Here is a 12,893-nt window from a genome sequence, read left to right as displayed (position 1 = left end):
TTTCTTTAATCTGTCATGTGTGTCTATTAAGTGATGCCATTAAGTTTTTGTTAGGTGATCAACTGGCAATTGCAAAAGAAATAGGACGCCGTCTAGGAATGGGAACTAACATGTATCCTTCATCAACTTTACTGAGCCAAAACAAAGACGTATCATTAGCACCTTTGTCAGTTGACGAACTTATAGAGAAGGCTGATGATTTTTCTGGTGTTTTTCCTGGTAATATTTTATTATAATTCCTTTTGCTTTGTTTTGTTATTTGACCGCAACATGTCATTGGTCCAAAGGGAGCCGCTCATTTTTCATACATGAAACATGAAGTCTTGTCAACCTTGAATGTCTTATTCATTTACGTTCTTGTCCGTCTAAGTTTTGGTTAGATTGACCAGGAGCATGACAAGGAGATAATCATAGCAAAATCCTCAAGACTCCTCTACCTTTGTAAGCTCTGGAGTGGTTCCACTTGGTCATTTGCATTCTCTTGGTGGCCATCATCATCATAACTAAGAGGACTGATATTTTGTTCTCCTTTTCTTTATACTGCATTTGGCTCTTTTATTAGGTCTTCTTGTCCTTTTCTTTACTAAAGAATCTAAATGTACAAATGCTGTACCTTCCATTTTTATGTCTGTACCTTCTATTTTGTAGTCTATAACTTCTATTTTTCGGTGAATCACTTAATATCCCTTAAGGCTTGGGGAGTTGTGATTAGAACATGTATTCATCATCTTGGATCAAATCAATGATTTATTTTTGTTTCACATACTTTTTGGAACTTCTGTTTGTTATAAATCCGTTGCGTACATTGATATCAATTTTTTTGTCGCGACTTTGTTGGAGATCTTTGGTGAAACAAAAGCAATGTACAAAGAAGTAGTTTTAGGCGGTGATGTTTGGGATCTTCTTGACGAAGTTAATGATTTATATGGGAAACCTTATGCGATTACTCAGAGAGAAGTGCAGTTTGTTCGATATAATTTTTTCTAACTCATTATTTATTACGTTACTATTTTTAATCAAAGATATCTTATTCATTTTGGAATAAGCTTAGTTTCTATTGGTAGATTTTGATGTAGCTCTTTGGTGTCCGGACAGGTGTTCTTCTCTCTGTTCCTCCCGAACAAAAAACACTTTCACTAGATTTTTCTTTGATTAGACCCCTTGATTAGAGGTTACCGTTACGCATCTTTAACTAGACCCAAGATACCTGCTTTTCCAAGGAATGAGGAAATCTCGAGAATTTAACAGGGATCTCTTATTTGAAGAGGAAAGTCGCTTTAGTGGTTTGTAGGTTCCCTCAGTAGTATAAAGATATGGTAGTAGTATTTAAGGCCTACTAGTAGTTTTTGGTGCTCAACAAGTGTAACTAGTTTCCCCTCAGTAGTCCTTAGGAAGTCTTATATCTATTCGGTTAGGTATTTTGATGTTTCATTGATTGAATTTTTCTTCCCTATATTCAATACTTCCGTAAATTTTCAAGAAGCCTTCATAGCGAACGTAATCTGAAAACTAATCTTTCTTGACTTTTCATAAGAAACTTTGGGAATCTTGTTTTTTACTTTTTACGATCATTTTGTTTAAATGGCGGTTTGCACCTCTTGATACTCTTCTTGCATTCGATGCTTTCCTCAAATATTGGAGTCCAAATGTGTTCGTGCTTTTGGAAAGAAGGTATGGCCAAATCTCATATTGGGTGCCTAAAGAAAAGGCGTAAGTGAATATCGCAATAATAATTCGTGCCTTTATGTTGAATTTGAAATTGAGGATAACCCTAATGTGGGCAGATATTTTTCCTTTAGAATTCACTTTCTCTATTTTGGATGTAAACAATTGATCACTTTTTAGTCAATAAAGCTTTAAAGCAGAGGATACTTTGAGTATTTATCAAGATGCCACTTTCATGATATTAGATTTCCAAAAGTTTGTAATACTTAGCATAGTCCATTCCCCCACCTCCTCTCGCTAGCCTCGTTCTGCCCCTCCGTATAAGCATATTACCTTTAGATCCTTTGGTAAATAAAAATCATTCCAGTTGGTTTTCGTTTGATCTGCATTTGGATCGTTGACTCTCTCCTTTCATCTCTTTTTTTTGGTGATCGGTAATTGTATTTGTTTAAATCCGGCAAGTTATGCTCAGTCGTAATCCGGGCTTTGTTAAATGCCCGAAGTTTCTTCCAGATCTTTCAAACTTTGGTCACGACCACTAGCTCTACCCTTGATTTCGTTGATCTATTGCAGTAGTTTGGATTTTTATACATTGGCAACTCTATGAAGTATTGGATTCCAGATGATGGTATATTCAGGATTAGCTTTTGTAGTTGCGGCTATGTGTCTTATACTCTAGTGCAGATGCTGTTATCTCTTATCTGACAACCAGAAGATATTCTATATTTTTGGATACGTGGTCATTCTATTTTCCTTTATGTGATAATATTTATCAGGTTCGTGAAATATTGGAGTTCTATAGAAGGATATATAAGGAGTATCTAGCAATCCCAGTTGTAAAAGGGAAGGCAAGCGAGCTTGAAAAGTTTCTTGGTGGGCTTTATACAACAACTGTTGAGGTGACTCATGATATTTTTGTGCAACTCATCTACTTGTTTCAGTGATTACTATAAACTATGAGCTTTTTGCATCTTTGTTCTGATTATATTTTGGCAGGAATTTATTCCAAATACTGGTCATGGCATACAAGGTGCAACATCCCATTGCCTCGGTCAGAATTTTGCCAAGATGTTCGAGATAACCTTCGAGAATGAGATGAGAGAGGAGGCTATGGTCCGGCAAAATTCCTGGGCGATAAAGACTTTCGAACAAGAACTCTCACACAATTTCTTTTGTTATTTTTTATTTCACATAATTGCTTAGGTACTTAACAAGATCGAAGTTAACCATCTCTCGTGAAATTTTATAAAGGCATTGGATGAGAAGCACTTCTGCTGATATTTTCCAACTGTCCTAGAATAGTTAAAAATTGAGTGTGAAAACCAATAGACTCTTCGTCAGATCAAGAGTTCATTTAATATAGAACTTATAGAAGTCTAATTCATTCTAAAAGTAATTTATATCTCCTGTTCACTTAGCTGTTTGTAAGACTGTTCATTCTTGTATATGAAGAGACGAGATGTGCATTTGACAAATTTGAAAAACATAAATTTGCTTGGCAAGTCCTTGTCGCTATCTGCCAGCCAAAGAAAGTAGTATAATGTACTCGTTTCATTCTCTTACTTCTACAGATTGGAGTCATGGTGATGACAAAAGTTTGGTTCTTCCACCTAAAGTGGCATCCATCCAAGTTATTGTGGTTCCAGTTCCTTATGAAGACGCTGATATGCAAGTCATCTTTGATGTGTGCTCTGCCACTGTGGAAACATTGAGTAATGCCGGTGTCCGTGCTGAGAAAGATATAGAAGAGGATTCACCTAGTTGGAGATACTCACAGTGGGAAATGAAAGGTGTTCCTTAAAGGATTGAGATTGGGCCAAAAGACATGACTAATAATCAAGTAAGCTGCAGGCTGAACTATTATCTTTGGAAATACATCTAGTTATGTACTTGTTTCCATTTTTCATTTGTTTGAGTTCGATATCTATTTTAAAGTGTGTCTTGCTGCTAAATCTTGTGTCCCTTAGAATCATCTTTCAGATTATAAATCTCCCTTTTACAAGGTGAAAGTGAACCAATGCTTTCATCATAAGACAGAAAGCAGCATCATCACTTCCAACTGTTTATCTAGCTAACCCCCACTTGGCACGATGATAACCATCAGTCTTAAAAATGTAGTTTGAATTTAGCTGACCCCCAGTTTTTAGCTATCAAATACTCATTAATGGTTTCATGGTTACTGCTAACTGGTACACTGAAAAACTTTAATTAGCCCTTCTTGTGCTTTCACATTATAACATTCATGTTTTGTTTGTGAGTTACTCATACACTTGTCACTGCAGATCGTACTTTGTTCTATGGTGAAGCTTTTCCGTGGAACTAAGAAGGATACTACTGTTGGAGAGGTGTGCTCTCTTTCCTTAGATTCATTTTTAGAGTTTGAAGTCGCCATTAAGATACTCATTACCTATTTTTGGTGCAGCTGAATAGATCTTACATTGACTTGAGCAAATCAACAAAAATTCCTCCCACCGCTTCCCCGGAATTTTCAAATATGTGTAGAGTTTCGACTAGGTGCTTGTAACACCACCGAACCTAATGATTTTTCTCATCTTCTAAAAACACTGATATTCGTACTGCAATCAGATTCAATTTGTGTGCATGACTCAATTAAATAGTCATGTCGTGCCTTGTTGAGTTGGGTGAGTCCCTATATTACAAGAGAAAACTAACAAATCCCAGGTTGTTTGGTATGCATGGAATTTTCAAAATGGGCCAATCTCGGGATGATAGATCAAAAAGAGTAACACTAAAAGTTGATGAATCAGACATCATGTTTGCCTTGCAGGTACACATCCAAGTATTTCCAAGGCATCTTATGCTCCAATTATCAATCCCTTCATAGAAGTGAAACATTTTTCTTATATTTTTTGGAAATTCCTTTGGCTTCATAGGCAATTAGATTTTTTCGGAACTGTCTCCAGTAACCAGGAAATTTCTTATTGAGCTGGATACGGTGGCTATTTGTTGCAATGTAGGCCATTACTTTCGACAATTCTTTTGGGCTCACTAAGCGAGATGAGCTGCTGATAATCCATTGATTTCGGGATCTAAACATTCTGTAATGTAGAATAAGAAATTGTAAATGTTTTGTACTTCTATGTCATGTACATTGATTTTTAATAAAAAAAGGTATTGGTTATGGAACTTTGTTTAAGGTGGTTTTGTGGTGTACGAATTGTTTTTATATTATAATCTTTAACGACTATGCTTTAGTATTGGTTTATGCCGTTTTCAACCGCAAAAGCTCGTCATTGTTGAGAATTAATGACACATTTTGCAACAATTTATAAGTGTAGGCCATTCTGAGAATTTAAAGCTGTTGGGTAAAAATTGGCTATATTGACCATTTTGAGTCGTCGAGATAGTTGTCAGTATTTGCAAAAGAAATTAGTTGTTGGCAACTTTGATGACTTTAAACCATTGAAATATCTTGTTTAAGCCGACAATTCTGGGTCATCACGCTAACTGTTGGAATTCTTGACAAGCCTTAGTTGTCGTTCTGGGTCATGGTTGCAAAGAGTCGCATAGGTGTCGCGGATGTGGAAGCATTACCAATAGTTGTAGTGACAATTTTAACCCGTCAATGATGCATTTGTGACACCACCTTCACCAACGACTTTTCTGACAGCCATAATTATCACGAAAGCCTTTTAGTGACAACTTTTAGCCATTGAATTTTATCGAATTTTTGGCAGCAGTCTCTACTTATCCCCAACAACCAGTATCAAAAGTGTGATGGCCATGACCGATCAAACTGAAATTTTACATATTTAAAAGAAAGTACCTCTGTGCTCTCCTATCCCGACATATCCGATCCTATGGATTTCAACGAATACACACTTAGTAGAAACCCCAACACAGCTGGAAGGAAAACACAATGCTTGACCTGCAAATAATGTCATACGTGCAATCAGATTTAAGTATATCATCAATAACATGTCAAGACATTGTACTAAGATGAACATTATAAGACAGTATTAGTTAAGCCACCTGACTTAGATATTACCTAATATCAGTGAACATCAATCATTTATCTTCTAACACTAATGAACTCAAAAGTGTCTCGTTACAATCTTGATTCAAAAACTAAAGGGTTTTCTTACGCATCCATGTCTCTAGTCATTCTCTTTGGAGCATGTAACACGACATTCCAACCACTCCTTGTTAGGTCTTTGCAATAAAAAACCTGTGATGCTTGTGAGGCAAGAATAAATGGCTCATCTACAATCTTCAAACTTCCTTTAAACTTGCTCAAATCCATGAATGTTAAATTAATATCCGGATCAGTGTAGCATCCATTCACTTTATCTTCCACACGAACCCAATCACAACAAAAAACAGTTATAGTAAAATCAAAGTAGTCGAGTTCGAGAATTTGTCTAATGAGCCCATAATAAGTAGTATCATCTGACACGAGCTTCTTATCCTTTGCACTTGCATGAAAGTTAGTCATCGCATTCATTTTCATTCCAGAATTATGAGTTGTCTTGTTAGTGTCCCATTCAACAGTAGAAAACACATATCCATTGGCTTGGTATGTGTTATAAGAAATTGTTTGGAAGTTAGGACCATCAACAAGTCTTTTGATGGGAGAAACCTCTTCATTTTGTAGCTGTCAAAAAATCCACAAAAGCTAATATTATTATGCAAGAACTACATGATCCTACGTGTTACTCTAAGTGATTACTAAGGTACTGAAACTATACTTGTTCCCTTAACCAAGGAATAAAACTCATTGGTGTTTCGGTGTTTCCTTTTCTCTTACGACCACTCGGTTTAAATCCTTGCAAGTATATTTGGTATTTCCTACAATGAAATGACACAAGAGATAAGTTAAATAGGTCTTTATAGTTTCACGGTCTCATATACAACATTATAAACATGACAAGAGAAGACTTACTTTTGCCATGGAATAGAAAGTTTTGAGCATTGCAACACTCATCTACGTACTTGTTCATGCACATTACTCAATCTATATACGCCTTTCTTATTGAGAGGTTTATCATTTGTCAGCTCTCCTGTGTCATCCATGAATCTCTCTTTACCTCGCTTGTAGCTTCCCTTTGAACCATCAGGCATATGCTCCATACAATACATTATTGATTCCTCGACAACGTAACGCTCAGCAATGCTACCTTCAGGATGTGTTGGATTCTTTACATACCTCTTGTAGTCTCTCATCATCCTAGTACAAATTAACAACATATATTACTCATATCAAATAACAAAAATATAGATAGCTCACTCATAAAACTTACCGTTCGAAAACATACATCCACCGACACCAAACAGGTCCACAAAGTTCTACCTCTTCCGCCAAATGCACAACAAGGTGCATCATGATGACAAAGAATGAAGGATGAAAATACTTCTCAAAAATGCACAACACTTCAATCACTCTTTGTCTAGCAGCTTCAAGCTCATCGAGGTATATTTCTTTGGAGCAAAGGATGTTGAAAAATGTTAACAATTGTCGGATTGCTACTCGCAATTGTTTATGTTCTTTAAAGCAATGTATGAGTAATAACGGAAAAAGTTGTTGCATCATTACATGATAATCATGCGACTTCAAGCCTTTTAATTGAAAATCTTCCTTGCTCACCCGTTGGTCCCAATTGGAACTATATCTTATAGGTACCTTTAATGTGACCAAGGTCTCAAAGAACAATTTTTTTTCAGATTGGGATAAAGTAAAATCAGCCTTTAGTAGCAACAACTTATTTCCCACTTCTTGTGGCCACAAGTGTTGCTTTATATTCATCTCCTTCAAGTCTAAGCGTGCTTGCAAACCATCCTTGCTCTTGTCCATTTCCAAAATTGTCACAATAAGGTTCTCGACTACGTTTTTCTCCACATGCATTACATCCACATTGTGATGATTAAGCAAGAACTGTTAATCACGAAAACACACAAATTACAATAATGTATAATGATGTACGACAAACCAAATTAAGAAATGGAAAATTAAGTTACCTCCCAATACGGCAAGTCAAAGAGTTTTGATCTTTTTGACCATGTAGTCACGCCCTTATCATCATCAACATTTTTTTTCCCTTTCTTTCGTGCTACCTTTCCATAAACCGTTTCAAAACTTTCCACTTTGCTTTTTACCTCGGAACCACTCAATCTTCTTGGAGCTTCCCCATGTTCTTCCTTCCCATCAAATGGTATTTTTTGCCGCCTAAAAGGATGATCCTCTGGAAGAAATCTCCTAGTGCCCATATATGCATTCTTATTCCCATGTTTTAACCTAATTGAATATGTCTTTTTGCCGCATGGAGGACAACCATAATTTCCACCAGTCTTACAACCCGATAATATGCCGAATGCAGGAAAATCATGTATGGCCCATAACAAAACTGCTTTCATAGTAAATGTGGTGTTACTATGAGAGTCTTATGTTTTGGTGCCTGTAGACCACAACTCATTCAACTCGGAGATTAGGGGTTGCAAATAGACATCAATGTCTTTCCCTGGACTACTTTTCCCAGGTATCAACATGGACAACATAATAAACTGTTTAACCATACAAAGAGATGGCGGGAGATTATATGGAACAATCATAATGGGCCAACACGAATAAGAACTATTAGAATGAGAAAACGGATTAAATCCATCTGTCGCAAGTCCCAGACGGACATTGCGTGGCTCAGTAGAAAATTCTGGCCACTTTGCATCAACTGTGCTCTAATTGAGAGAGTCAACCGGATGTCTCACTCTATTTTCATCAACCACAGCCCTCGAATGCCATGTCATGTTCTCCGCAATCCATGGAACACTAAAAAAATATATATACATATATTTCATTAAAAACTGATTGATTCAAAGGGTAAGAAGTAAATGCGATAACGTACAAGTATTGAAGCCAAAGCCTTACCTATACAATCTTTGTAACCTAGGTATTAATGGGAAGTATCTCAAGACTTTTGCTGGTACGGGTTTAGCCTTTTTTGTCTGCAGAAGATCAACAAATTTCAACATTCTTCCATCTGCTCACACCACATTTAGGACACTCTTGAAGGGCTTCAAGTGTTTTCCAATACAAAATGCAATTATTGGGACATGCATAAATTGTTTCATAGTCCATACCTAAAGATTTAATCAGCCCTTCAGCCTCATATACAAACAGAGGCAATGTATTATCTTCCGGAAGAATATCTCTTAGCGTATCCAATAATTCTGTGAAGCTATTATCGGACCACTGATGTTTTGTCTCGAGGTTCATCAACTCAACTGTTACTGATAACTTAGTCTTTTTTTGTCTGCATGAGGAATATATTGGTCTCTTCACATCCTCCCACAAATTATTGAACTTCATCTCCTTTTTTAAATTAACTGGATTTTGGTTACATTATTCATTATGGCAATCGACATCCACATCTTCATCCGAACTAATCTCATCCGAACTTATCTCATCCGAACTTATCTCATCCACATTGAAATCTTCATCCGAACTAATCTTATCTACGCATTCATCCAAATCATCAAGTTAGACAGTCCTAAGCTCTTCATTCACAAAGTTAATTTCTTGAGGATGGGTATCTTCGAGAGAGTTATGAGAGGATGAACCAAAAGGTTCAAAATTCCCAACATTGTTTACAAATGACTCCCCATGAAAATACCATGTAGTGTAAGACTCGTCAAATCCATAACGAACCAAATGAACAAAAATGGTTTTTGGATCAACCATTCCACAAACATTGCAACACTTGGCACACGGACAAGAAGACCAAGTTCCTTTTCCTAAACTATCCCTCATGAATTCAAGGAATGATTCGATTCCATCTAGATATGCATCACTCCCCACTCGATTCCTTCATCCACTCTCTCAATGCGGGCGTGACAAACTCATCCCTACTTAATACAATATGTAGATAAGTACATATTATTTCACAACATTATGAACAATCAATAACTAAAAACAAAATAATAAGTCTTCATTATCCATTTAAACTCACAAAAACTCATGAAATTTTCGCATGCTCATTCAAAAATCCTCAGTTAAGTGCATGGAAACTAAGAAAACATGTCAAAACATCAAAATAAAGTAAACCCAAGTTGGCTAAACAGCATATTCCATTACCTATTCTGAAAATACATGACAAACAAAATAGTTACACTAACAATTTTTTGCTAGCAACAAAATCTGAACCCTGGCTTTGATATAAACAAGTAAACAACAATGAAGAAATGGAAATGTATAATAAGATCACTATGTGTGCCGTACAACGTGACAACTGAATCTCATTGTTGGTCAAATATGTTTGGCAAAGAAGTCCAAGTTGGCCGTTGCATTGTCAATAGTAAGCAGCATGGCATGGTCTAGTTTACCACTTTTACATGCCTTGCAAACTTGCATTTTCTCATGATTTCTACCCGGTAGTTTTTTAGTCAACATCTACGAACTTTACTTTACGGTAAGGTAGAAGTGACATTATCAGCAAGTTATCATTTTCCTTTTCTTCACAAATTGTATCTATTCCAGACAGAGTGAGTACTAGAGAACATAACTTAGACAACTGACCTAGAAAAACACGACTCAAACCTGTCAAGTGTCATGTCATTGAGACTTGATTATGGTGGAAATCTTTGCTGGTAAAGGATAAGGATTTGATGTCTCTGAACATCTCGTTAGTTGATGAATGTATGCTAAATGTTTGGACTAAAGTGCTACTAAATCTTTTCTGCATTATTTGATGCAAAGCGTTCACTACGATTCAATGTTGTCTGTTTGTGGTTGGATCTGTAATAAGTAATAACAGATGGGCTGAGTAAGGGAATACGGATGCTTTTTACTTACCCTACTTTGAGGAAGAGTGATGTACGTGAACGTAGCCTAACGGCATAGCCCCATATTACTAATTGACCAGCACAAATCTTTAAGTTCATTATCTTGTGCAATCAGCCATATTACTGTATTAACAGGTGGGGGTCTGCCTTAACCCCAGCTTAATCTTTCAAAAAAAAAAAATTCCCCAATATAGTAATGCTTGAATGTAGTAGATAAATGCAGTTACCTGAAAAGTTGATCCACAGGTTTTGATAGTGCTGCTGGATCAATTGAAACTTTGACAACCTGAACAAACATTATTGAAATCTTAGCATTCACTTCATTTTAGAAATAGCATACGTAAAACAAAAATTATGGACCACCAATATCTGTGACAATAGGATGATCATTCAGGTATGTAACAATGTAACATGTGACTATAATTGGTTTAAGTATACACCATCAAACCAATTACGCAAAGCAAAGTTGAATTCTGGGAACTAAAATTTTATCATGAATTGTGAAACCACTTACACCTATTGAGCTTGAATTATGTCTTACTAATTACAATTTATATGCACTAGAAGATTTAAGTCCTGAAAAATAACTTCATTACATAAAGTCTCAAACCCACTTGAGCATAAACCAACGGGAAAAACCATTAATACTCACATGAATGCTGATGTTCGTAGTTGAGAAATGACTAGAAGTAATTGTAATCAACAAGGAAGATATATTTCTTTCTCTACAAACAATCATCTGAAAGGCTTAACATTGGCCAGTTTTATAATTTTCTCTGTCTATAGTTGAAATTGAGTTCAATGAGATTGGCCAAGGAGTACATGAAAAGAGTTGCTAATGAGTTGCAAAACAAAGATTGTTCCCTGAAGGAGGATTACATGCTTCAAGGTGCCCGGTTTGCTTTCCGAGTACATCAGGTAAGTTTCCTTCCTGTCCACCTACATATTCTCTTCCCTTGTTTCCTCACTAATCATTCGGCTTTAGCTTCCAGTTTGCAGGTGGATTTGACATGGAGGCCATGAATGCATTTGAAGAGCTATGGAAGATTGGAACAGGACATCAAGGAGACCAACAAACTATAGGCAGTCTAGCATAACTACACTCTATTAGATGCCAAAGTCGCTGATACTGGCATTATTGTGAGTGATGCATAATTTTTGTAGCACGTCCTTAAATTTAAACTTTTACCACACACGGAGAAGAACAGATATCTGCACTGATCCTTAAGATGAATGTAAAACACATAAAACTCAATTTGAATGTGACAAGAAGTTAAATTGATACGTACCTAGAAATGCTCCAGTTCCTGCTGCAGTCTATATACAAAATAGTTTGTATGTTTTCAGTATCTCCCGGAAGTAGATCTTAAACAAATGATGCTTCAGGGCCACTAACGTGCTCTTCTTCACCGATTCAAAGATTGCTGCTATCTGAAATAGAAGAATGTCAATTTCAATTTAAGTAACTATTAAAAGTGAAAACTGAGTATGGCATGAAAACTGAAACAAATAATACTCAGTAATATCATCACAATGTTGAATTTGGTAATTTTTAATTTCTAAACTTTTAATTATGCATCTAGATTTCATTACCAAACACAAAACCAGCTGACAAATCAATGAATCACTAATTTCGAACCTGATTATAATATTACTTTGTTTAACTAATTTTGAATCTGATTACATGTTTAAAGATTATATGAATTAATCATTGATGGATTAAAAAACGTTAAAATCTAAACGAATCGCGTAGATTTGATAAAGAGATTGTAGATTTGATAAAGAGAGTGATTTGCTGAAGATAGCGGTTTGAGGATCGATCAAATATTATGAAGATTTTGAGAGTGATTTTGAGAGCGAGGGTTTTTTCTTATTTTGGTGAGAGAGAACGAAACAGGTTTTTTTTTTTGACCCTTTTTCTATGGGTTGTGATAATGTGATCTGACGCTTAGGGGGAGTTCAACGACACATGGTGGGCGTGCTCACAAAAGGACAAAACAAAAGCGTCGGTAGCTTTGTCTTTTCTTTTTAAATCTGGTGTAGTGATAATGGGAAACTTACACATAATTAAAAAAGTTCGTAGAAAAACAACAATAACTCAACAAAGGGACAAGTACAAATATTGGTGTTTCCAGATTATGTTTAGAGATACACTGCGTTGTCTTCATACATAATTATGTTGTCATGCATTTAACCATTGAGGAAAGGACATACCATGTTTAATAAGTAATAATTTAACATAACCATAACACAATGGAGTGCTTCTTGCTCTTGATACATAAGTACCCAGTCTATTAAAACATACTGGCTAACAGGAAATAAATAATTACATATATAAACGACTAGTTAAATTGGGTTTCGGCAAAGTCTGACAGGAATGGGAAAATGGACTGAATGCCACTTGATAGAATTATTTAGTTTGATAGGACCTTATT

The 12,893-nt window shown here is 35.9% G+C and overlaps 1 protein-coding gene and 1 long non-coding RNA gene across 2 annotated transcripts; one reads left to right on the top strand and one right to left on the bottom strand.

Moving 5' to 3' along the window:
* Nucleotides 1–3,337: 3,337 nt before the first annotated feature.
* LOC147504312 (uncharacterized) lies at nt 3,338–4,812 on the top strand. Its single transcript, XR_015220380.1, has 5 exons — nt 3,338–3,505; nt 3,948–4,010; nt 4,088–4,168; nt 4,348–4,453; nt 4,560–4,812. It is a non-coding gene; the product is annotated as an uncharacterized LOC147504312 (long non-coding RNA).
* A 652-nt stretch (nt 4,813–5,464) lies between these two features.
* On the bottom strand, nt 5,465–7,890 carry LOC147504311 (uncharacterized). Its single transcript, XM_086605142.1, has 5 exons — nt 7,642–7,890; nt 6,927–7,558; nt 6,619–6,853; nt 5,855–6,280; nt 5,465–5,554 (listed from the first exon to the last, which is right to left on the bottom strand). The coding sequence occupies exons 1-5, from the start codon at nt 7,888–7,890 to the stop codon at nt 5,465–5,467; spliced, it is 1,632 nt and encodes a 543-aa protein (XP_086461268.1).
* Nucleotides 7,891–12,893: the final 5,003 nt, after the last annotated feature.

Source organism: Coptis chinensis, chromosome 4, assembly GCF_015680905.1.
Source record: "Coptis chinensis isolate HL-2020 chromosome 4, ASM1568090v1, whole genome shotgun sequence".
NCBI lineage: Eukaryota > Viridiplantae > Streptophyta > Magnoliopsida > Ranunculales > Ranunculaceae > Coptis > Coptis chinensis.
The sequence above is the reverse complement of the archived record's forward strand: the minus strand, read 5'-3'. Positions and strand labels throughout refer to the sequence as shown.

Excerpts from the sequence above, each read along its gene's own strand:
- LOC147504311 (XM_086605142.1), bottom strand. The coding sequence starts at position 7,890 with ATGGGCACTAGGAGATTTCTTCCAGAGGATCATCCTTTTAGGCGGCAA. Across the intron at positions 6,854-6,926 it reads TGGATGTATGTTTTCGAACG|GATGATGAGAGACTACAAGA; the intron begins GTAAGTTTTATG and ends AATTTGTACTAG. Across the intron at positions 6,281-6,618 it reads TGAGTAATGTGCATGAACAA|CTACAAAATGAAGAGGTTTC; the intron begins GTACGTAGATGA and ends ATTTTTTGACAG.